Source organism: Equus asinus, chromosome 21, assembly GCF_041296235.1.
Source record: "Equus asinus isolate D_3611 breed Donkey chromosome 21, EquAss-T2T_v2, whole genome shotgun sequence".
Lineage (NCBI taxonomy): Eukaryota > Metazoa > Chordata > Mammalia > Perissodactyla > Equidae > Equus > Equus asinus.
This window is the reverse complement of record NC_091810.1, coordinates 82,000,720-82,025,062: the sequence shown is the minus strand read 5'-3', so window position 1 is coordinate 82,025,062 and position 24,343 is coordinate 82,000,720. Positions and strand designations below refer to the sequence as shown.

The window sequence follows — 24,343 nt, the reverse complement described above, 5'->3', positions numbered from 1 at the left end:
CCAGGAATGGTGAGTGCAAAGGCCCTGTGGTGGGCAAAGTAGCCTGGCACCATTGAAGAATGCATTCTGTGCAACAAGAGTCATAAAAAGCTACAGATGGCAGGAAGAAGAATGAAGGGAGGTGAGTCTGGTCGAGAACTCTGAATTTCATCCTGAGGGTAACCAGAAGTCACTGATGAGTTTTAGGGAGGAACAATACAGGTGATCAGAACTGAGGTTTTAAAAGATTTCTCTGATGCAAAGTAAAGACTGGGTTGGAGGGTAGCTTGAATGTGTGGGTGGGACAACTGGATGTCACTGTAGTGGCCCAGGCAAGAGATGATGGTCAGTTGGACCAGACCAGTGGAGACCAGAAAGATATTTTGGGGTAAAATCTCTAGGTTCTCAGTGACCTGAGTTGGGGGGTGAGAGGGGGAGACAGGGTAAGACTGGTTTGACCAGACCTAAGGGGCCACATGTCCCCTTAATGCTCTTTCATGCATCAGTCCTGCCTCCCCAACCAGGCTGTGAGCTACCCTGTGTCCCCAGGCACACCACTTCCCAGTTTGGTTAAAAAGGGTTTTTACCAGTGTTAGATATACTACCCCATCGACACTCAGGACCCAGTTTCTTTACCCAAGACCTGTGCTAGCCCCAGTCCCCGGGACACACTCTCACTGCCCATCCTAAAGCCAATTTCCTACAGGAGTCCGTTCAGGGGCAGCTTCTCAACCTCCACGTCTAGGCATTTGACACACAGCCGCCTGGGTTCCTGTCTGTAATTATCTCCTCCCATTAAAACAATAACAAAACACCATGATTTGCTTATCAGATTGGCAAAAAATTTAAAACCTAGAATATAGAGTCTTGGTAAGAATGTAGAGAAAAGGGCACTCCCAAGCGTATTGTGGGAGCGTAATTGGTGAATTCTTTTAGAAGTTAAATCACTAGTTTCTCTCAACGTTTAAAACATTGGCCACAACTCAAATCAGCAGGGAAAAGGTGAATCACTTTTAAAATTGTGTGATAACTAGGTAACCATCTGGGAAAAAACACAACTTTGCCTCCATACCTCATACCTTACTCCAGCATAAATTCCCAGTGAATCAAAGATTTAGACATTAAAAATAAAGCCATAAAAATACTAAAAGAAACCAAAACCAATTTATATATACTAATTATGACATGAAACTCAGAAGCCCTAAATGAACAGATTGATTGATTCAGCTCTAGACAATTTTTTTCTAATTGGCATGACAGAAATGGCCATAAGTCAAATCAAAAGAAAAAAACTATTTGTAACTTATTACAGATAAAGTGTTAGTTTCTTCTAATATATAAAGAAAATATATACATCAATAATAAAATAGCAAAATAGGCAAAGGATATTAACAACGTGTTTACTAAAAAAGAAACAGATAAGCTCATAAATATATGAAAAGATGCTGAACCTCACTCATAACCAAAACAGGAATTAGCCACACGGTGATACTTTTTCTTTGTGGGGGGAGGGTTAGGCAAAAGTTTGATAAACACCATATTGGAGAGGGAGTGTGAGATAAGCACTCTGATACATGACTGGATGAAGGGCAAATTGGTACAATCTCTATGGAAACTTTGGTTTTACTTATCATAATTACAACTGCACACACCCTTCGACCCAGCAAAGAGTGTAGGATCAACCCTCAGTAGATACTAATCTGACTGTAGTCCTCCCTTCTTGGAGGTCTCAAGTGGACACTAATATGGCACCTAAGAATCTTTGTTAATGTCCATCAACGAGTGAACTCATAAATAATACGAGCAGCCATTGACAATATACAAATAGGATGTAGCCATACAATGGAATACTATTTGGAAATAAAAAAGAAGGAAATCCCGGGGCTGGTCCCATTGCCTAGTGGTTAAGTTGAGTGCATTCTGCTTTGGTGGCCTGAGTTCAGTTCCCAGGCACAGACCTACACCACTCATTGGCAGCCATGCTGTGGCTGTGACACACATACAAAATAGAGGAAAGATTGTTATAGATGTTAGTTCAGGGTGAATCTTCCTCAACCAGAAAAAAGAGGAAGATTGGCAACAGATGTCAGCTCAGACTGAATCTTCTTCAGCAAAAAAAGAAGGAAGTATTGCTACATGTAACAACATGGATGAACCTCTAAAACATGATGCTAACAAAAGCTAGACACAAAAGACCATATGTGGCATGATTCCATATACGCGAAATGTCCAGAAAAGGCAAACCTATAGACAGGAAAGTGTTAGTATTTCCCTGGGACCAGGGATAGGAATAGGGAACAACTGTGAGTGGGCACAAAGAATCTTTTTTGGAATGATGGAAATGTTCTAAAATGGGATTGTGGTGATGATTACACAACTCTGTAAACTTACTAAAAATCACTGAATTGTATGCTTAAAATGAATAAATTTTATGACATGTAACTAATACCTCAATATAGCTCTAAAAAAAAAAAACTCTTTGTGATCCGGGTCAGCCTACACCTCAACACCCAACAATGTTGGCTTGGTCTCTATTATCTGCAAATAGTACGCCTGTAGCAACTTCATGTCCTAATTTGTCACCACATTTTGCCATTTCTTCCAGAACAATGTTCCTCCTATCTGCCCTCTCTCTTGCACTCCCAAGGCCATGTGCTGGGGTTGGCATTACTCATGCCTGGACTAAAGCCCTGGCTTGCTCTTTTAGTCAGAAAGTAATGACCTCAGATCAGGCAAGAGATGGCAATGGCTCAAACCAAGGCCAGCCGAATCCTCTCACGTCTGGACACAGAGACAGTGTTCATTTCTGCCCCTTGATGTTGTTGCTGATCTTCTGGCTGGCTCTAACGCCTTTCTTCCACCCCAACCTCATCCCGTCTCAACTCCTCTAAGACAGAGAACCGGAGAATAATGAGCTGGCTGGGAGCCATTATAGGTCATGTTGACCAAGACCTTTTGTTAACAAATGGGCCCACTGAGGCCCAGAGATATTCAACAGCTGGCCTAAAGTCAGCCACAGAATGGGTGGCAGAGCCCAGCGCTCTCTGCAGCTCCCTCCTTTGAGGGGGCTCAGGTCATATTTCCTCTATGATGCCCTCCCAGCCCATATTCAGCTGCCATTTTTCCAAACGCTTAAAGCATTGACAAATAAAAATGGCAAGCAATAGGATATATTGGAGAATATGAGGAAGCCATTTGGTATAAACCTGATTCAGCCTGACCTTGTCTTTCCAAAAGGGCCTGACCTTGGCTGTTGAGCATGCATTGTATATCTGCTTTAGAGATTCCCTATGGCAAGAACAAAGGCCCTTGAGATAGAGGTGCAACTCCCTCCCCCTCCCAACGTTGGCATCTCCTTAAGGATTAAGCATCTTTCCTTAGGCTAGAAACTGATTGCTGCACTCACCTGTGACCACCCAGCTCAAGACAATAGACTTGCCTCCTGCTAAGCCCTCTGAGATAGCAGACCCACTACCTGCTGTGTCCATCAAGCGCTGTGCCGACAGGGCAATCCTGTGACTATTGTGGGAGGGACATTTCAATCATATGTGAAAAGTCCTGTATGGGCGTATATAACCACTCTGTATACCTCACTTCTTTGGTGCCCTTTCTTCCTTCGGGAAGAAAGCCCTGGGCCATGGTCCTCAGATTTCAGCTCAGAATAAACTCATGCAAATTTTCATTTATAGATTGGTTATGGATTATTTTCGTCGACAGCATGATTGAGCTTATTCCACACAATTTAGCATTTGATAATACACTGTTTTGAACTATTCCTTAATTGCTTCGTGTGCGTGACTTTGGTTTCTGCTACCAGGCTGTGAGCTCCTTGAGGACAGGGAATTATGTTTTGACTAATTTATTAGTTCATTCAACAAGCGAAATAATTCTACGTGTTTGGCTTTGCAACACTGGTATTACACAACAGCATTTTTACTCAGAAATGTCTGGGACCATTGAAAATCCACAGGTTTCTTGGGGCTCCCCCCTCCCTCCCTTCTCCTCTCACTTTCTATCCTGGGCAAGCTCATCCTGGAGCTCATTGCTGACCTCTCCCCAACGCTCCAGGCTTGTTTATCCAGCTGCCTGCTGGAAGCCTCCTGAGAAACACCGGGAACTCCCACCTTGCTCTCTGCAATCCTGCTGCAGTCTCACAAATCCATCGCCCCCAGTGGACTTGCCCCTAGAGTCTGGACTGTGCTGGGACCCTCTCCACATTCCCAGTGCCCAACCCTCAATAAATACTGGCAGGTTGAGGGAATGAGCAAGGACCTGGTCTGTTCCTTAAGTTCTCTGCCTCCTCAGCCCTGGTCCTTTGCTGGGGACTTACTGCAGGTGCCACCAGGCTAACTTGTCCCTGGGAGAAGAGGAAACAAAGCAGCCTTGCACAACCAGCAGAATATTAAGAGCCTTTGAAAGGGCACTATTCTTGATGCAAATGGACCACCTGTCCTTGAGATAAGCATAACAAAAACAACAATGACACCCATGAGAAAGTACTTGTTCAGGCTTTCAGATCCTGACTTTGATGTATGAGAAAGACACCTTGAGGGGCCTCCAAGACCTAGGTTCCTTAGACTGGCTTGTTGAAAGCTCGCAGGTCTGTTGCTGTGGAGTGGCCCAGAGCGCCCGCTGACCTTTGGACAGTGCACACTGACTGTCTGCAGTCTGGCTGATGATGTGTGTGCGTGTGTGCCCACATGCATGTCTGTGTGTAAAACCTGCTCTTCCCCTTCAAAACCACTGCCATGAACTCTGTCCACCAGTCCATCTACACTGCCTTCTAGAACCACCTTCGGAGACTAACACATTCTTCATCCACCAAGGATGGATTTGGATTTCAGTAACAGGCAAAGGTCATTTGGAGCCAAATCTGATGAGTCGGATGGATGAGCAAGCTAAGAAATAACATTTCTTGGTCAAAAATGAAGAGACACTATAAACTGAAGTTAAGAGTAAGCTGACTGCATTCTGTGCTTCTAAAGACAGTTCCAAGAAGGGAGTTCTGGAAAGCTGTGTGATAGTTGGCCCCCTCGCAGGGGCCCTGGGGCAACTTCCCCAGGCAGGCCCTGCCCCTCCCAGAATGCCCAATACCTGCCATGATGCTGCATCATTATAGCCAGTGAGAAGAAGCCATTTCTCCAGGGCCTGTCCAGGAAGGGGCACTCCCTGTGGACACTGCTATTTACGATAAGGATAGAAATAATTAAAACTGGCTTTTTGGCCTCTATTAGCCTAATAAGAGGCTATCCCGATCTGTTTCAAACCCAGCTCATTTCACTCATTTTTTTAATAAAGAATTGAGCATCTATTACATCCCCAAGCAAGGTTCTAGGCATTGGTGACACAGCAGTGACTAAGGAACAAAGTACCTGCCCCCACGGGCCTTATATTCTAATAGAGTAAATCAGAGGATGAACAGGCAAACAAATGAATAATGTAAAGTGGGATAGTGTTAAATACTATTCAGGAGCAGGTGAGGGCATGGTGAGTGACAGCTGGCAGTGGGTCATCAGGGAAGGTCTCCTCCTAGGCAGAGATATGAATGACACACAGGAGCCACCAACCTGGAGGGCCCATGGGGGGTTGGGGGCATTCCACGCTCAGGGAACTAGAATGAACTCTCCGGAGCAAAAGTGTGCCTGCCCTGTTGCCAAGAAAGCCAAGAGGCTCGGGTGGCTGCCCAATTGCATGGGTCAAGGGGGAAGTGGGAGGAGGTAAGGCAGGAGAGTTGCCAGGGGCAGGCAACCCCCACCTCTGCCAGTTACAGCTCTGTGACCACAGACAACTTTCTGAGCTTTGGTTTCCTCATCTGCAAAATACTATTTACCTTGCAGGGTGTCATGAGGACTGACAGATTGTGTAAGTAACTCATCCAGCACTGTGCCTGCACAAAACTACCACTCACAGAGTACCAATTATTATCATTATTATCCTCATCAGCAGCATCACGGTTATGTTGACCTCAGGATCCACCTCTGGCTGATGCATCAGAGTGTAGAAACTTCTCCTCCATCTTAGGTAAATATGTCATCCTGCCCTTTGGTCAGCAGAATGCAGAGACTAAAGGGCCGAACTCTGCCTCCTTACAGACCAGAGGACAGCCAGCAGCCCTGTTCCCTGCCCCTCCCGGAATCACCAGGGCTTCCTCTGGGCAGGCTTCAGCATAGGCTCCCTTCTCTCAACCAGGCCATGCCCGGGCCACTATCAGCCAGCAGCTCAGACACCCAGGAGACAAACTGGACACAGCTCACGGGTGTTGGTCCCATTCAGCAGTCTGTATTCGGGCACAACCTGCTGTTGAAGGAATCTGCCATTTTGCGGTCACTGCACCACGCCCCGTGAACCATAACTTCCCTGGCACTGTCCAGTCAGGCAAAACCCAAAACCCACTTTCAGGCCCCCGGTTAGAGATGGCTGCCTCTCTGAACAAGAAGCCCACTGAGGCCCAGGCAGCACAGAACTTCACAGAGCCCACAGGAGGCCGGAGTCCTCAGGGCAGCACGTGGCTCTGGCTGGGATGGAGCCACCAATGCCAATGCCAAGGACACAGCTCCTGTGTGGATAGTAAACTAAGCCTGAAAGAGCTCGGATATTAGACAAGCTAGAGGGCTAATTAAAATGTAAAATGTGGTCCTTGGGGCATAAATTCCTACAAGCCCGGAGGGATCCACCATTTAGTACACCAACCAACCACGGCAGCCATTTACTCAATGGCTCCCCTGAGGGCTGCGAGCACTAGCTCACCTCCCAATGTGCTCAATTTACCTCCCAGATGTGCTGGGCTGAGAGGACAGGAATGGCCCCCATTCATTACCGTGGCCCCACGTAGGGTGCCAAAGAGCTGGGTGGCTGACTGGGGGCAGGCCACTGCTGCTGAAGCCCAGAGCCTTGAAAGGGGACCACACTGCAGGGACACAAAGCAACAAACCCCCTAAACTATTCACTTACTCCCTGGGATGCATCAGAGCCTGGGGAGCCAGGTGAGGACAGAACTAGAAAATGGAAAATATACTGATTGTTTCCCACCGCAGTCTCTAAGAGTCTCCACAAAACCCTTTTGGAAACCGGGATGGTGGTAAAATGCAAGAAATACTGTATTGAGGTGGGAGTGGGAGAAATGGCCCCAAGCAGAATATATCCGGGTTGCTGGGAAGGAGGTTTTTGTGTTTACCAAAAAAGGGCTGGGATTAAGAAGTGCTGCTGTCACCCTGCCTCAGCCTGAAGCTCGAGGTCATGGCAACCCCTGGTTTAGCAGAGGAGTTCAATTCACAGACTCTGGAGTGGGCCATACCCTGCTGTGTGACCATGGGCAAGTCTTTACACCTCTCTGAGCCTCAGTTTCCTTCTCTAACTCAGGGATGCTAATAGTACCCACCTCACTAGATGGTTGTGATGATCAAATGTGATAACGCGTGTAATGTACTCAAACCTGAGTAAGAGACACCCCGCTCCCCTGCCCTCCAGAATCACGTGTTTAGCTTCTCTCTGAGCACAGGTCAGTTATTTCTCCTTGAAAGTCTTGGTCTCCCTCCACTATGTATATGATCTACGACTCTCTCCTGTCTGTCTGGTTGTCTGCATCTGTGCATCAACTTCAGTGTGTGCGTGCATGTGTACGTGTGTATATGTATGCATGCATGCGTGCCTATGTGTGTGCAGTTGGGGGTGCTAGCTGTGGCCCAGGCGGGGCCTGTGTCTGGCCCACCCATCAAATGCCATAAGTGCACTGGTCAGCCCTGCCCATTCCCAGCCAGGGTGAGCAGCCCTCACCGCTCAGGGATCCCACAGCTATGGGAGCCACAGTAATAGAAGGCAAGGCGGGCTGGGCCCATGGTCCAGATGGCCCGCATGTCTTTGCATTCTGGCACATTTCACATTTCACACCAGATCTCTGCCAGCAGGCCAGGAGGAACACTGCAGGCTTGTGCCTCCGGAGGGGGCTGCTTGTCCACAGCCCTGGGGCCACTGTAACTTCCACCAGGCAGCAGCATTTCGTACCAGGCCCTGCCTGGAGTGGGGTCCTCAGCCATTATGACAGCTGCTGCTGCTGTTGACACTGCAACAGTGACAAATTCATCCCTCTGACAAGATCCCTTTAAATAATTCACAGGGAGCTAGGGATTAAGACACTGTTTCTCTCTGTCTCTGTTGAGATTTAAAACACCCCCAGCTGGGGTATTTAAAGAGTGCATAATGGACTGCCCCTTGTGGGTCTCCCCTCCCCCTTTCCTCCTCTTTCCCATTTCCCAAACTCATCCCCCACTCCACCAGCCAGCCCATAACAAGGAGGCCCAGAAAACAAGAAAGGGAAAAAAAGGAGGGAACCAGTGCTTGGCTGGTCACTATGGCAACGGTGGCAGGGTATTCAGCTGTCATTATCCCAGTGCCTCACACATGTGATTATCTTAAGCTGTCGATTGAATGTGGTCCTCACTGCTGCCCAACAAGGCCTTGTCGAACAAGGCAGGGGCGGGAGCTGCGGGGCCCAGGCCCCAGCTGCCTGATACTGCACTGCCCAGACCCAGGCTCCCCTGATGAGGAGCAGAGCTGCCCCTGGGAGAGACTGATGGCATTTCCCTTCAGCTCGGAGGGATCTCTGCTCAGAACATATAGTGGAGGCTGGGATGAAGCTGGGCCACCACACTGGGTTACAGGCTGGGGAAATGGGCTCCTCGTTCCATGAGCAAGAGAGTTCTGACTGAGTGTTGGCCAGCTGGGGCTGTCCTGGAGACAAGAGAGCAAGCCAGGGGGGAGGAAGAGGCCGGCCTTCCTGGAGGAGCTCTTGGCTTCATTCCCATTCTCAGGGTGGAGGAAAATTCCCGTTCTCAGGGTGCAAGAAAATCAAATCTGGCCTGGGAAGAGGACACACGTCCCTCCATCCTGTCTATCCACTCTAATTGTGGGAATGTGGCCACGTGAGTGACCCACTTCTGGGGACTTTTTCGTGAGACTGCAGCTGCTGGAGTTTGGTGCTGAGAAGCCTGGGGAGGACTCTGGTCTCACTCCTTTGCCCCCTGGACTCTGCTTCAGATTGTCTCTGGACTGAGGTTCCCATATTCACAAATGTTCTTTGAATGCCACGACCACTGGTCACCCTGCACTGGGCACGCTCCGGGTTCTCCAATGTCCCTTTTAAAACTTAGCTCCCAGAATAAGCCCATCGTAGCAGAGGTGCTCAGGTCAGCACAGCACACAGCAGGGCCACCATCACCTGTGACACACACCTGGATCGCTCTGAATACCACCAGCTCAGTCTGGCCTTTCCTGCACCTGGGGTCAGTCCTCATGAATATGTGGCCAGACACACACAAGTCCCTACTACCTGAGGCACTGCCCACCCGGATCACCCCAGGCTTGATGCTGCACAGCGAACTGCACCTAAAGGCAAACGCAGACCACTGCCATTGACCATGTTAGTTTGAAGGCAGAGCGCTCAGTCTGCAAGACGTTTGAATCTTGACTCCAGCATCTTTCATGTGGCTAACCTTTGGGACTCCAGGGAGTGTGTTGGATATGCCTGTGTCCACCAGAAAGAGTGGGGAATGGAACAGTATGCATGGAGATGAGAATACGACATGACTAGAACAACCCCCGCCACCGCCTGATTCTATCAGCAGAACCCGCGCCCCGCCCCCCACCGCATTCTATCAGCAGAGATGCTCCTCAAATGGAGAAGGGGCTGGTTCAGCAGAACTGATACTGCGGCCACTGGATGGGACAAAGCAGCTCTCTACACCTCACATATTTCCGTTCCTGAATATTGGCAAAGGCCTGGGAGTAGGAGCTGACTCGCAGGCTCCTCCATCGCCCCCTGGAGCCAGCCATCCCCAGGGACTGCCTGTGTCCTCCTCTGGATCCCTGGCCAGGCCTCGGGTGCTCTGGGAGTGGCGCCTCCCCCTCCAGTCTCCCTCTGGAACAGCTACTCTCTGCCCCAAACCCCACACATCACAAAGCACCTGTTCCACCTTTCCTCGTGCAGCTCGCTTCAGAAGATGATTCTTGGGGTGCTTAACATGTGCACCACTCACTGGTCCTGGCGTTCACACCTACCCTTTCCCTTTGTAGAAAACTGGGACACTGCTGCCTCGCCTCGCCCCCTGTTCTCTGGTTTCTCAACCATATATGACTCTGGGATCCCTTCCCCACACTCCTTCTGGGGCAGAGGTACAAGAGGGAGCTTTGTGGTCAGACAGGCCTGGGGTCAGTCTCAGCGAAACCCCTAAGCAGCCCTGTGACTGCCCTGAGCCTCAATGTCTGCTCTGTAAAATGGAAGAAAAACCACCTGGCTCGCAGTGTCCTGGTGAGAATTCAGTTAGGTAACACAAGCAACGTTCAGTGCTTGGTACACAGTTGGTGCTTAATTGACGCAACTAGTAGTAGCAGTAGTTATTACTATAACATGGTGCACCCTCTGATGGTATTCACGCGAGAGCCACAACCTAATGGAAATGCTGGAATGCTGATCTTGTAGCTCAGAGGCCCTTCCATCAGTTCCCACTCTTGTCTCAAGCAAGTTCAGTCCCTCCAACAAGAGTCATCGCAGCACTAGTACTAGTCACGGTAAGCGGGATTCACTGAACATTAGAGTTTACAAAGACGGTAACCACAATTTAATCCTGCCAGCCCCTCTGTGAATAAGCTCTTACATTACCTATGTGATAGAGGCAGAAAATGAGCTCGGGGAAGTCAAAGAACTTAGCCGAAAAAGGAAACAAACCCAGGACTTTAGATTCCAAATTCCTGGGCTTGCTCTTTTATGCTGCCAGAAATACAGTGAGATTTAGGCCAAATAATTCTAATACTTTTGGCTGTAACTGGAGGCAAGGCCAAAGGCATCATCCAAGGGCACCCTGCTCCCTCAGAGGCCAGGCTCGTCCTTCCAGAGCCAGGCCCAGAGGCCCCATCTGTCTTCTGCCCACCTTGATCCTCTCTTATTCATCCGTTTTCCTCTTGTCCATCTTCTCCAGCCCTCTTAACCCTGCCTCACCTTCCTTCTGAGGCTTTGCCTCCCCCAATAATATAGTTCTTTCCTTCACCAAGGCGACCAGTGTGAGGGAGCTGTGAGTTCAGGCCTCTGCTGAGCCACCTCAGCTCCATCCTGGTGCCCACATCGGGAGCTGTGTCCTTCCATGGTCCTGAGAGCCACGCCCACCCTCAACGTGAGAAGAGCTGTCATCAGGCAGTTGGTCCTTAGGCTCACATGCCCAGGGAGGAGAGTTTCTAGGGTTGGGACAAGGGACATGGCAGGGGGACTGCCTTCCTGGGGAAGGTCTTAGAGAAGAAGAAAGACACCTGTCTGTCCAGGCAAACAAGGGTTAAGCCTGCCTCCAAGAGTGGGAAGGGGGCTGGTGACCTCTGGGGTTCACTCCTAGCATCTGCGCACAGAAATATCTCCTGCTCTGCTGATGAATGAGTCTGTGAGCCATTTCCAAGAGCAAGAAAATAAATCTGCCAGACAGTAAGGTTCCAGTGAACCCCCACAACTCCTAAAATTCTTTACTACAGTGAGCTAGAGAAGCATCTCTTCTTCAGTCAATCTCTTCCCCTCCACCCACACCTCCCCCTCCCACACCCATCTGATGTATTTCTGTAACCAATGTAATAATTAATATTCTACTCAATGACACTGGGCATCTGTAACCTCCTATTCACCTTTCTGTTAAAGGCATATGCATGCCTACAAAAAAGACCTCATATAAACACCCCGTGAGAGAGCAACCAAAACCACGAAGCCAGGCAGAACGGTGCCCTGGCTGCTCATCGGGCCCAGCTCTGCCCCCGTGGGGACCCACCCTGCCTCCGCCAAGCCACTCCACAGCCGTCACACTCTTCCCAGAGCAGCGTTGGAACTTCACGGGCCCTTCCATCTCGGCAGGGCCCGCCTCCCAGACTGGCGGCCCGAGCCCCCATGCCTTGTCTATCTGTCTCTGTCAGGCAGGCGATTTTAAACTTTCATTCCTAAAAGACACGTATGATATAAAAAAATGTTTTAAGTGCCTCGGAGTGTTTTGCTCCTCGTTGCTTCATAAAAGTGACATTAATAGCCAGGGAAGAGCACTGCTGAGTGCAATTACAGAGGATGTTTCAGGTATGAAAGCTGTTTTGAGCCTGCTAATGTTTCCTAATTACAGGCCTTTTGGTATCGAGAGAAAAAGATAAAGAGTAGGTGGGAGGCCCAGGGGGGGAGCTCTGACTTCTCCCAGGGGTTCACCTGAAGAGGGCAGGGGAAGGGGCGAGGAGCAGGGAGGTCAGAGGCCCACCCGCTGGGAGGCAGGGCCTCTCTTAGCTGAGAAAGTGGTACTAATTCCTGGGTAGCAGCTCAGGAAAAGGATCCCACCCATGCCCTGTATTGAGAGAAACCTTTTATACACTGAGCTGAATTTGAGGAGCCGGCAGCACTGCCCAGGAGTTCTTCTGGAGCCACCCTCTGAAGAAGCCTTCGTGGGCAGCGTTTCACTGGGAAAGAAGTCACAGCAGGGCTGTCAGCAGGAGAGTGGCCTGCAGGTTAAATGTCAGCACTGGCACCTTCTAGACCAGAGGTAAGTTCACAGCTACTCTGAGCCTTAGTTTCCTCTTCTGCAAAATGAGACCGTCGTGGGGATTAACGCATTCAGGGCTGTAAAGCACTTAGGGCCTACGATAGAGCATTAGATTTTTTCTCTACCTAGCATCTATTCATCTTTCTGTACCTATGTCCTGATTCCTCCTGGGAATTACTCCCTCCCACCCTTCAGTCCCCGGGCTTCTGGTAGGCTCCGCACACTGCAGGGGTAGAGCACGGGACCTGGGAGTAGCAATCAGCGCTCTGCTTTCCTCGGCTGCAGTGATGGGTGCAGGGCAGGCACAGCATTCAAGCCGAGCGGGTCAGGCCCTTTCAGAGCTACTTCCAGGGCTTCCTTCTGCTGGGGGACCAGGAGGAGGTGTTTGTTCTCCCCCAGGGGATACGGATGAATGAGGTTCTAGGGGCTGGAGCTGCTGCAGACTTCCTATGACCAAGAGGCCTTGCACAGAGCCAACACCATGGGAGTAGAGAGAGGCGAAGGGGGATGGGGAGAGAGAATGAAAAGACTGGAGGGTAGAGAGGGAGATGGATCCTGAAGATCTGGACTAGCCCACACACGAAGCCACAGCAGCCCCTGGACCATTCAGTCACGTGAGCCAAGACACTTCCTTTAAAATTGAGTTGTGCTTTTCTGTCACTGGCCACCAGACAGCCCTGACTGATACAAAAGTGTGCTTCCAGTAATCAGCGACCAGGTCGAACGCCCCCAACCCCCATGCAGTGGACCAGTCTGAGAAAGGGTGACCAACCCTGCCCTCCTTTGCCTGCCTGCCCCAGGCATGGTCTGGAATTCAAACACGGAAAACTTCATTCACAAAATCATTTTGCCCAGAGCTAAATTTCTCTTGGATTTGCCTAATTTAGCTCAGGCTTTCTGTCTTAATTAGCATGACTGAGTCATCAGAGAAAGAAAAGAGAAAAATTCAGCCCTGCAGAGGGCTAGTACTATGCTAACACTTCCTCAGCGTTTATGAAGGAAAACTTTTTGCCGCCATTGTTTCCTATAGGACACAGTTACCATCCTTACCCCACGCAGTAGAGGAGGAAGCTGGGGCTGAAAAAGTCTAAATGATGGACTCAAGATCACACAGCCTAGGGAGCTGAAGAGCTGACGGGGAGCTGGTTTATTTGATGCCAAGGCCTGGGGCCTTCATTGCTGCTCCGTAAGCATCTCACCCGTCAGACCAGATACACTTCAGTGGATCTTGCTTGCCCTCAGAACGAATGGGCTCTTACTAGAGTGGACTTCCCTCCCGGACATGCTTTCCTTATTCCCATGGTGTGGGCAGCTGGCAAGGGTGCCCGGAGGATCTGACAGACATGGGGAGAGCAGGCAGCCAGGGTCTGCCAAGTGGCCACGATGGTGCACACGTGGACAACCAGCAGTGGCTGTGTGGTAAGGCCTCAGTGTGCCTGCTCTCACGGATTTGCATCTGGTGTCAGGAGTTAATTTACCAGACATCGACATTCAACTGCATATTGTTCTCTTCACAGTGGCTTCCTCTGGAAGCAACCCACTTAGTCCAATACTCCTCCCACTATTTAGGATAATTCCAGAACACTAGGAACTGCCTACAGAAGCATAAGGTGAAATCATCTCATTTAACTTCATACACACATACACACACACAAATACACACACAAGTACACATATATACACAGATGCACACAAACACACATACATATGCACACGTATACATATATATACAGACACACACATATATAAGCAGATATATATACAGACGCACAAATATACACACATACACACACACGCATGGAGCATAGGCATGCATACACCCAGCTTGCCCATGCTGAAAGCTCATCAGGCTGGCCTCTGGACTCTGGATTTCTTTTTCTTTCCTCTATCAAATCCCCCTTCCCATGATGCAGATTTGCCAATATTAAAATAGTGAACAGAGTATGTCACAGGCCGTGAAGGTGGTTCCAAAGAGCAGCACAGATGGAGGTGGAGTCTGGAGCGCTCTTCGAAGATAAGAATGGGTAGATGTTTACACTTAGACCACACATCCCACAGACACAGAAACCTACACACGCAAAGGCCATCAGTGGCCCAGTTACAAACAGCCAGTGAGTCCCGGCAAAACTCTTGGAAAGTAAAACAACTTTGGGCTTGGATTTCCAACAAGCAAGCTGAATAAGCCTCACTATCAGAGGAACCTAGGCTTGCCTTTCTAACCCATCACAACCTGCTTCAAAAGCAACTGGGACCTTCTCGTGGCAATCCTGGTCTCCTGCATCTTGCTTATCTCAGGGGAGGTGGTTCCATCTGCATCACTAACTAGTCTCTTTAGAAAGATATTGACAACTAAATGGGTATTGAGAGGCCTACAACAAACATTTTATTGGGCTACAATAAACCTAAGCTCAGGACCCTGGGTTGGAGATGCAGGGAAGAGAATGGTCTGGTCCTTCCTCATTCATTCAGCCAACAAACCTTTATTAGAGCCTGTTGCCCGCTGGGCTGGTGCTGGGCACCTCGGGACACAGCGATGAAGCTGTGCCATTCTCTGGCCAAGTAGGAGAGACCACACAGCAAGACATGTTTAGCTCAGAGTGATGGACAGTATGTTAGAAGATGGCACCAAGTCCTCTGGGCTTTAGGGAGAGGGCACCAACCTGAGCCCTGGTGGGGAAGATCATCCAGATGGGCTCTCCAGGGCATGAGAACAGAGCTGACACCTGAGGGACAGAGAGTGCTGCAGGGAGGGTGGGGGCAAAGGAAAAGGGTGGAAAGGGCCAGGCAGCGTCTAGAAACTGGGGCGGACTATTGAGAGGGGACTGTGCAATCATAAAGACCATTGTTTACTGAGAGCTGCCCGCGGCTGGGCATGGCACCGAGTATTTACCATGGGAACTCTCTGAAATCCCCCACTTCCCAGAGGTCCTGAAATGTGGAGGTCAGGGAAACTTTGAGGCAGGGCCTGAAGCAAGGATTTGGGAGAGGTAACTGAAGCCGGCCCATGGGAGGGGTCACCAGGACACCCTTTGGTGGGAGTTCAGCCCTCCCTGGCTTTGGTTACTTTATAAATGCATTTGTGACTTTCTCCCTCTGTTTACCAGGTGGCCTCCGATTCAGAATAAACCTAAAAGCTTTAGATTAAAGCTGCAATTAGATTATAAAGCAACATTTTGCGTTGGAGCATAAATACTTTCTGTTTTTGACGTGTAATATTATGATCCACTTTCTAGCAATACAACTGAAAACAATCTGTGGGCCATGTGTGGGTGGGCAGTCCAACTCCTTCCCATATCTGCTGGTTCTCAAGTACAGCAGTGAAGACACGCAGTGAGCCCCATAAAAGCAAGAGTCCCTTGGCCTCTCTTTGGGGACCCCACCTCACAGGCCATGCACTGTGGGTAGGGTCCATTGCAATGCCAGATGGGCCCCCTGGACAAATTTTGGTGCCTCTTCTGGTCAAGGCAAATGCAGTTCCTTAGGGACCCGCAGGCTACCAGAATAATGCCCACCCATCCTTCTCCATCTTGAGCATGCATGCATGGTGTCCTGACTGCAGAGAGACGATCGAAGGCCTTTGCCCCTTTCTGGGCTGGGGGGACACATTTCTTCCCTACTGGGTCCAAGGAAGATGTGGACCACCCACCCAGCCTCGTAGCTTCTCAAATGCCCAATCCTGGACCTCTTCATCACTCAGAAGTACTCTGCATGTCTTAAATCCAAGTGCTTCTCAAGGCTGTGGCATCTGGTCCTCCTGCAGTCTCACTGGGACCTCCATCTGGGCCCTTGTACTTTGTCACAATGGTCGGTCCCTCCTGGCTTCACTCTTCTTCTTGTTGGCTAGACACCATGATATAAGATGCCAATCCCCTCCCACCAACGTCCTCAGCTCCTTAACCCTCCAGGCGCACCATTCTTGTACAACCACACCTCAGGATGGCTGCACCTCCACACCTCCTCCAGGTACTGTCAGACAGCTGAAGGAGGCCAGCAGAGCAGGGCCATCACAAACGCACGGCCTGTACACTTGCCACAGCTGGGCCCTTACCCCCAGCCACATTCCTTCTGAGCAGGCCAGCCTCTGTCCACCTCTCCAACAGTAGCAGGCACTTCAAACCTTTTACACCCTCCTAAAACCTGCTACCCAAGACTGCCTACCCCTCACTCTCTGAACCTGGCCTCCAACCCCATAGAGCAAATAGGAAGCTGGAAGAATTTTCTATCTTACAGCTTCTATCACCAAACCTGAGTACTCGCATCTCTCTGCAGGTACCTTATCTCTGTCTTGCCATTTCAAAAGAGAAGGGGTCCCTTCCTCTGAAAGGCAAACACACCCACAGCCCCCGTTCCCTCAGTCCCTCATGCTCTGTCTTCCCTCCTCTTCACAAACTGCTATCTCCATCTCCCCATCTCTCACTGACCCTTCAACTCTCTGCTTTCTGGCTTCCTATGTTTGTCCCCTCTGAAACCCTCCACAAGGGTCACCAATAGAGTCACTGTAACTAAACCCAGTGGAGACATTCAATGCCCAGCAGCATTTGCCATTTGTGTCCCCTCTTCCTCCTTGACACACTCTTCCCTTGGCTTCTGTGGGAGAACCACCTCTTGGTTTTCTCCTGCCCCGTGAACCACTCCTTCTCAGGCCCCTTTGAAGGCTCCTCTTTCCCTATTTGACACTTCAATGCAGGCTGCTGTCCAAAGCCCTCACTTCTTCTCCCTCCAGACACTCTCTCTGGGAGACTGCAGCCACACCCTGCCCCCTACTCAAGTGATGTGGGGTTGCCTTCTCATCCCACAGCCCATGAGTCAAATGCTGATGGCGCTCCTCCCCGTGGGTGTCCCAGAGGCACTTAAAACTCAACAGGCCCAACACTGCACTCAGCCTCTTCCCACCCAAGCTCCTCCTCCTATGTCCCCACCTCCAAGAATGGCACCATCAGCCACCTACTTGCCCAGGTCAGAGACTTTCGACAAGCATACATTGAGTCAGCTAGTAAACTAGGTGCCAGTTTCTAATGCTGAACAAATAGACAGAGTCCTGGCCACCTTGGAGGTGAAAGTATGCCCAAAGGTAGGAGGGGTGATAGAAATTAATCCAATATTAACACATAGTGATGCAAAATGTGCAACTGTGAAAAGTGCTATTGAGAAAAGCTCCCTGGCCCTGAAAGGACCTGTGATGGGGACCCACTGTGGTTGGGGTGCAGTGAAGGTGTCCCTGAGGATGGGCCCAGTGAGCCAAGGCCTGAAGATGATGGAGGAGAAGTCAAGAACCACTCTGGTTTCTGGTCTTTACAATGTGCTAAGACGGAGCCCACATGTGTGCGTTGGGGAAGGAGAGGAGGGTGAATTCTACGGACCATGCTGAGATGCCCGTGAGCAGCCAGTGAGAGAGGCAGCATTTGGATCTGTGAGCCTGGGCTAGGGACACAAACTAGGGAGTCGCTGGTGTATTCACCGAATCAGAGGCAACTGTCCAGGATGAGGACAGAGGGAGAAGGGCAGAGGGCTTGAGATAGAAGCATAGTCCTTGATCGTTCCTTTCCCCCCAGGCCAAGGGCTGGCCTGACCCTCCTGCTGATGGCGATAAATCAGCCAGGCTCTGAAGGTGCTCAGGGCACCAGGAGAAGAGCTATCTGGCTGTTTGTCACCACAAGAAGAGCATCTGGGAAAGGCCGCTGAGCCGTGGCTGGTAACCAGTTGGGGGGCGAGCAGAGAGCAGCCCAGCCAGCTGCTGTCTCTAAAGGGCATCACTTGACTTTGAATGTTTCCCTCAAGGACAATCTTCCTTGGAAAGGAGATCCGACGTTTAAAGAAGACAGGTGGTATGTACAGAAATCAAGGGAAAAATTAACCATAAATCACACCACATTGATGCTTTGTGAAAACATACAAGCCTTCAAATCACACGTAATTTGTAAAAGAGTGGCAAGTTCGTGATATCCAGGCAACCTGAAGGGCTGCACCTTGTCAGCTTTGCCTAAAGCCCCTAGGAGCGGGAAGGGTGCCCAAGTTGTCCACAGTGTTCCCAGCAGGATGTGGACTTCTTCCGAGTGGGCAGCCTTTGCCCCTGCCCCCAGGCCCTGCTCTGGAAACACCAGCTCATCCTAGACCTTGCCCTCCACCCCCAAGGATGATGCTCGCACCTGGGATGTGCATTTCTGCAACTGCTGGGGCCGGTGGAAGTGAGAGCACTGGGGAGAAACGCACAGAGGAGATCAGGGCTGCCCTGCGACCTGAATGGCCCAATTCGCATGGTCCCCCAGGCAGAACTGGGCCCATTAGGACTGTGGTGATGTGTGCCACAGGACTCAGTGTGGCACTAGATGACCAGAGGCAGGGAAGGAGAAAGGGGATGTGGGGCCTAGGGACACCCTGCCCCCCCCAACCTCACCCCCTGCTGGGATGTAGAAACCACTCACTCCTCCTGCCCCCTCCCTTCTGATGAGGCCCTGCAGAGAGCCAGTCATCCGGACCAGGGACTTGAACCTCATCTCCACTTCCTCCCTCTCCCTCCCCTCACAGTCCATCCAGTGCCAAATGCTGCCAACGCTTTCCCCTTAGCTTCGCTCCAACTGACCTCTGAGTACTCATTTTAATTCGACTCATCTGACCCACCTACGACAGCTGAAAGAGCCTCTTAAATGCCTTTCTCTCAACTGCTCCCCACAATCCTGTCAGCACGGGTGACTGATTCTCCTGCCCAGGTCTGTCCATCACCTGTGGGATAAAACCCAAACTGCTTACTCAGCACGGCCGCTGCAGTCTGTCACCAGGGGCCACCTTCCATCAACACCCCAGCCCCATCTCCGCACTGTCCACACCCTGCCATGTTCCAGACACACAGACTCTTCTCTCTTGTGTCTTTTCATGACCCCGTGCCTTCAAACCAGCTACTCGTCCTACTTGAGATATCTTTCCAGACTCCCCATTCACCATCTGTCAAACTCCTACTCACTCTCCAAAACCCAGCTCGTGTGCACTTTCTCCGTAAAGGCTTCTGGTCTGCCTCCAATGCTTCTCGCCCCCAGCTCTGTGCCCACACCTGCCTGTTGATCTCTCCATTGCCACAAAGGAGTGATGTACTTCAGCTTATTCAGGAACATGGTGGATCCCAAAGGAGACAGTGAGCTCCTCAAAGCTGCTCCATTTTTGTAGCTGCAGAGTCTGGCCAGGTGTATGAACACTGAACAAATGAATCAGGAACATCTCTCTAAAGCAACTCCAGATGAGAGAAAGCCTCAGTCCTCCTGAACTCCAGCTCCTCCCTCATGCCCCTGCCCTCTCTGCAGCCCCATGGGCATCACAGATCTCTGATCCACCCCAGTGCCACTGGCCTGAGTACCCAGCTATTGGCAGCCACTGCCCCCATTCCTACACAGGCACAGCCTTGGTCACCTAGGGGCTGACTCCCTGAAGGACTGTGTCACGAGATGGTCTGCATCACTACACCAGAGAGCAGCTCAGGTCTGAGACCCCTGCTGCTGCCTTGCCTCTCTGTGGATGGGCAGTGAACACAACCATTCACACCTATATTCCACCTCCCAAGGTGCTGCTTCATGCAGGCTCTGCTTCCCCCAGCCATCCTTGGGCCCAGGACTACACAGCAGGATTAAAGGGTGGATGGTCTGACACTCACCCCCGATGCGGGATTGGCTGTCCAGCCCAGCTCTGCAGTAGCCGTCCTGGTGTCCATTAAAGTTTCTGTAAATCAAAAAGAGAAAAACTGATGAGTCAGAAAGATTACTGAACAATAGCCCTTCTGTTCATGAAATTACTTATGACTGTAAATGTCAGTGCTTAAAGCCTGGAGCCCTTTGCCAAGCCCAAGGCTCGGGGAGCAAGGGGTCAGCTAGGCTGACGCAGCTCACGGCGTGGTTAGACGCAGACCTCAGGTCTCCTGAAGCCAAGTCCTTGCGCTCTACCCGAATGACCCCAGGCCACCTGTGGAGGGTGAAGTCACCACTTTACCCCTGAGATGCAGCTTCTTCCTGCATCTCTCTACCTAGAGGCTCCGCCAGGGCCTTGGTGACCCGGGAGCCAAACTTCCTTCCTTCCTCAGCCACTTCCCTCTGCCCTGTTCCACCCCACTGGGCTGTTCTCCAACCTCGTCTGTCTGCCCGCCTTTCTCCCCACCACTCCCCTCTGCCTCCCCATAGGTATCCAGGTTGACACTCCGATGATTCCCCATCAACTCCTCAGACCTGAGGCTCAGTGCTCCTGCAGGTCCTTCTGCCCCCAGGCCCAGACACTGCCCAGCCCCTTCCCCAAGACTCTGCTGGTGGCTCATACAGCTTGAGCACAAACACACATCTCAGATCCCAGCAGCCTGCGTCCTGGTCACCAATCCCTCTGGCCAGTAAGGGAAAGAAAGTCACCCTGACTCCGCTGTGAGCTCCTGGGTACCATCAGGGAGCCGAGACCACCAGGCTTCACACAGTGATCACAGAGGTGATGTTTATTGTAACAGTTTTCTGGCAGACAGCAGTAAGTCTCCTGAGAACAGAGCACCTTTTCCTTTTCTCTTTTTTTCTCTTCAACCTATTATTGACCTTTGTCAGCCCCCACCTCTCAATGGAAATTTCTCCCCAAAGGCTGTTCATGGGCTCCTGATCAGCAAACTCAAAAGCCTCTTTTTTTTTTTTTTTTTTTTTGGTGAGGAAGATTCACCCTGAGCTAACATCTGTGCCAATCATCCTCCATTTTGTATGTGGGATGCCACCGCAGCACAGCTTGACGAGCTGTGTGTAGGTCCACACCCAAGATCCAAACCCACGAATCCTAGGCCACCGAAGTAGAGTGTGCAAACTTAACCACTATGCCACCAGGCCAGCCCCCTCTTTTTTCTTGACAGTTTTATTGAGGTAGAAATGACATAGAATAAACTGCATATAATTATGGCATACAATTTGATACATTTTGACATATATTTACACTTGTGAAACCATCATCACAATCAGGATAACGAACATATCCATCATTTCGAGAAGTTTCCTTGTCCCTTTGTAAAACCCCCTGCCCCTGCCCCACACTGTCACTGTCCCTGGGCAATGACTGATCTGCTTTCTGTCATTACAGATTAATTAGCATTTTCTAGAATTTTTATCTGGCTTCTTTCACCCAGCATAATTGTTTTAAGATTCATCACATTGTTGTGTGTGCCAATAGTTCATTCCTTTTTATTGCTGAGTAGTATTCCATGGTATAGATGTACCACAGTTTGTCTATCCATTCACCTGTCATTTCCAGTTTTGGGCTATTACATAAGAGTATATAAGAGCTCCAGTTCCTCCGCATCCTTACTGGCACTTGGCATGGTCAGTCACCTTTAATTTTGGCCATTTTAATAGGTATGTAGTGGTATCTCATTGTGATTTTAATTTTCCTTTCCTTAATGATGAATGATGTTCAGCATCTTTTCACATGCTTATTTGCCATCTGCTTATCTTTCTTGGTGAAGTGTCTCTCCAAATATTTGTCCATTTTTAAATTGGGTTGTTTGTTTTCTTATTATTGAGTTTGGAGAGTTCTTTATAAATTCTAAATACAAGTCCTTTATCAGATACGTGTTTCGCAAATATTTTCTCCTACTCTGTGGCTTGTCTTTTCCTTCCTTTAAGAGTGTCTTTCAAAAAGCAGAAGTTTTAAATTTTGATGAAGTCCAATTTATCAATGTTTTCTTTTATGGTTTGGTATCATCTCAGAGAAATCTTTGACTAGCCCAAGGTCACAAAGATTCCTCCCTTACCTAGGTCTATGATCTATTTTGAGTTAATTTTTGCGTAAGGTGGGAGGTGTGGATCAAATGTACAATTGTTTTTTTCACATGGATATCCAGTCGTTTCAGAGGGGCACCTTTTTAAAGGTGCTGTATAGGCTGGTGGAGGTGTGTTATCCACCTGGATTCCCCAGGGCCGGTATCAGAGGACCAGGCGCCGCACACCCTGGCCGCATAGGTGTTCAACAGACGGGGTTGGAAATACACAGAATGTGGCATTTGCTTTTCTCTCCTCTGCTTCCTTTTCTTCCTGAACTCCCCTCTACCCCGTGTGAACAGCCATTCTGTGCTCAATGTGTCAGGCAGGAGATGGGAGATATGAATGCAGAGTTATAAAATCTTGGGCCCCTTAGGAAATAGAAGGACTCCTGGCATAAACCAAAGGTTTGGGAAGAAACCCACCCCAGGGGCAGGACTGAGGGAATAAAAACAGATGTGATAAACGAGAAGCTGCGTTGAGAAAAGGGCGTCCCCGTGCTCTCATGGCCCAGTGCTCAATCCCAGACAAGGGGCGGTGGGAGTCTGTCAAGGTACAGGGCCTTGGACATCCAGCATCCCATTGCCGTGATGAGCAGCAAATGACACTCCCCCATGCAAGGTGACATGGCACAGACAGAGCAGAGGGAGCTTTAGGGCCTGAACCGGTCTAATGAAGGGGACCCAGGACTATGCAGTGGTGACCTGCACGGACCATAAGCAAGGGTCAAATAAGGCACAGGGTGTCTAAATGGATGTCCATATGGACGTGAGCTAGCAGGCCCAGTGAGGCACCTTCCTCCACAACTAGATGATATAACCTGCCTGGAACCTAGATTACGATGCTGCCACCCCAATGCAACGGGGGCTCAGACTGCAAACTGAGGGAGTTTGAATAAATAAAGCAAGCTGTATTTTCTTTCCTATTTGCATTTGGGTTTGGCTTGAGAGTCCTACCCCATGCACATTCTAAGGAATGCAAGCACTGGAGCAGACTTCTTGAGTTTGTTTTCTCCTCTGACTCTTTTGACAGCTGGGGAGGCCGATCTCGGGGTGGAGCAACCCTCCCTCTCCTCCTCATCTCCACTTCACAGCACTAATAATGATCATAATGACACACGAAATTTACATAATACACTTCTCAGAAGACACTCCATGAGGCTCTGTGGAAATTCATCTCCATGATTAAAATACCTCTGCCAGGTGGGCCTAAAGCGGGAGCCACTGAACCCATTTGGCAGAGTTGGGGATCAGGGCACAGAAAGGTGCAGTGCTTTCTGCAGGGTCACACAGCCTCCCACCATGATGCTCACAGCCTCAACTCTCAGCGTGCTGCCCACCAGGCAGACATGGGCTTCCATGGGGTTCTACTGCAGCCCTGGGGTAAGGGTGTGGGGGTCCCAGATCACAAAGCCAAGAAGCCACAAAAGCCCCCAGAATAATGCATCCCCTACCCCAAACTCAGGATGATACTGAAGCAGCAGAGAAGAGGCAGGAGATGCAGGCAGCAAGGGAAAGAGTCCAGAATCAGACATAAGAACCAGCCTTCACTCCAGAACCTTCCAAGCCCTGGTTTCTTCTGTTAACTCCATTAATATAATCGGAGACTTCATAATATTCACAATCACCTGCTCGAGGGCTGTAATTGAATCTGTTTCTAAATGATATTTTCCATCTGCCCGATTAGACAGAAGGTGCAGCAAAAGGAATCCGTTTCGCTGCATTCTGCCCACCATGGAGACAGAAGACCAGAAAACCGTAAACCATCCACTTGGTATGATTAAGGGCAGTTTCTTTTCTGGCACTGAGAGCTCCTGATTATGGCATTACACTCTGGTGGGGGCTGAATGAAAGTGGTCTGAGGAGGTTTACATCTCCCTGGAGAGAAAGAGAGCGCTCATTTGCATTTATAAAGCATATTGAGAGTTCTGGCAGAAAGTTATGGTGGAAGCACAATTAAATATTTACCATCACTTCTGCTCTCAAACAGTGGCATGGGGACCAAACCAGCTGGAGGTGCACGTGTTGTTGTCAAATCTGAAGATGCCTACAGGGGACACAGCTCTGG

General features: G+C 49.9%; 1 protein-coding gene across 2 annotated transcripts in view; it reads right to left on the bottom strand.

Moving 5' to 3' along the window:
* The window catches only part of EPHB1 (EPH receptor B1), a 423,113-nt gene that overhangs the window by 269,524 nt on the left and 129,246 nt on the right, over window positions 1–24,343 (bottom strand). For both annotated transcript variants that reach the window (XM_014828754.3, XM_070493336.1), the window contains exon 2: window positions 20,161–20,225. In XM_014828754.3, the coding sequence (XP_014684240.3) occupies window positions 20,161–20,225 (65 nt within the window). The remainder of the gene's footprint in view (window positions 1–20,160; window positions 20,226–24,343) is intronic.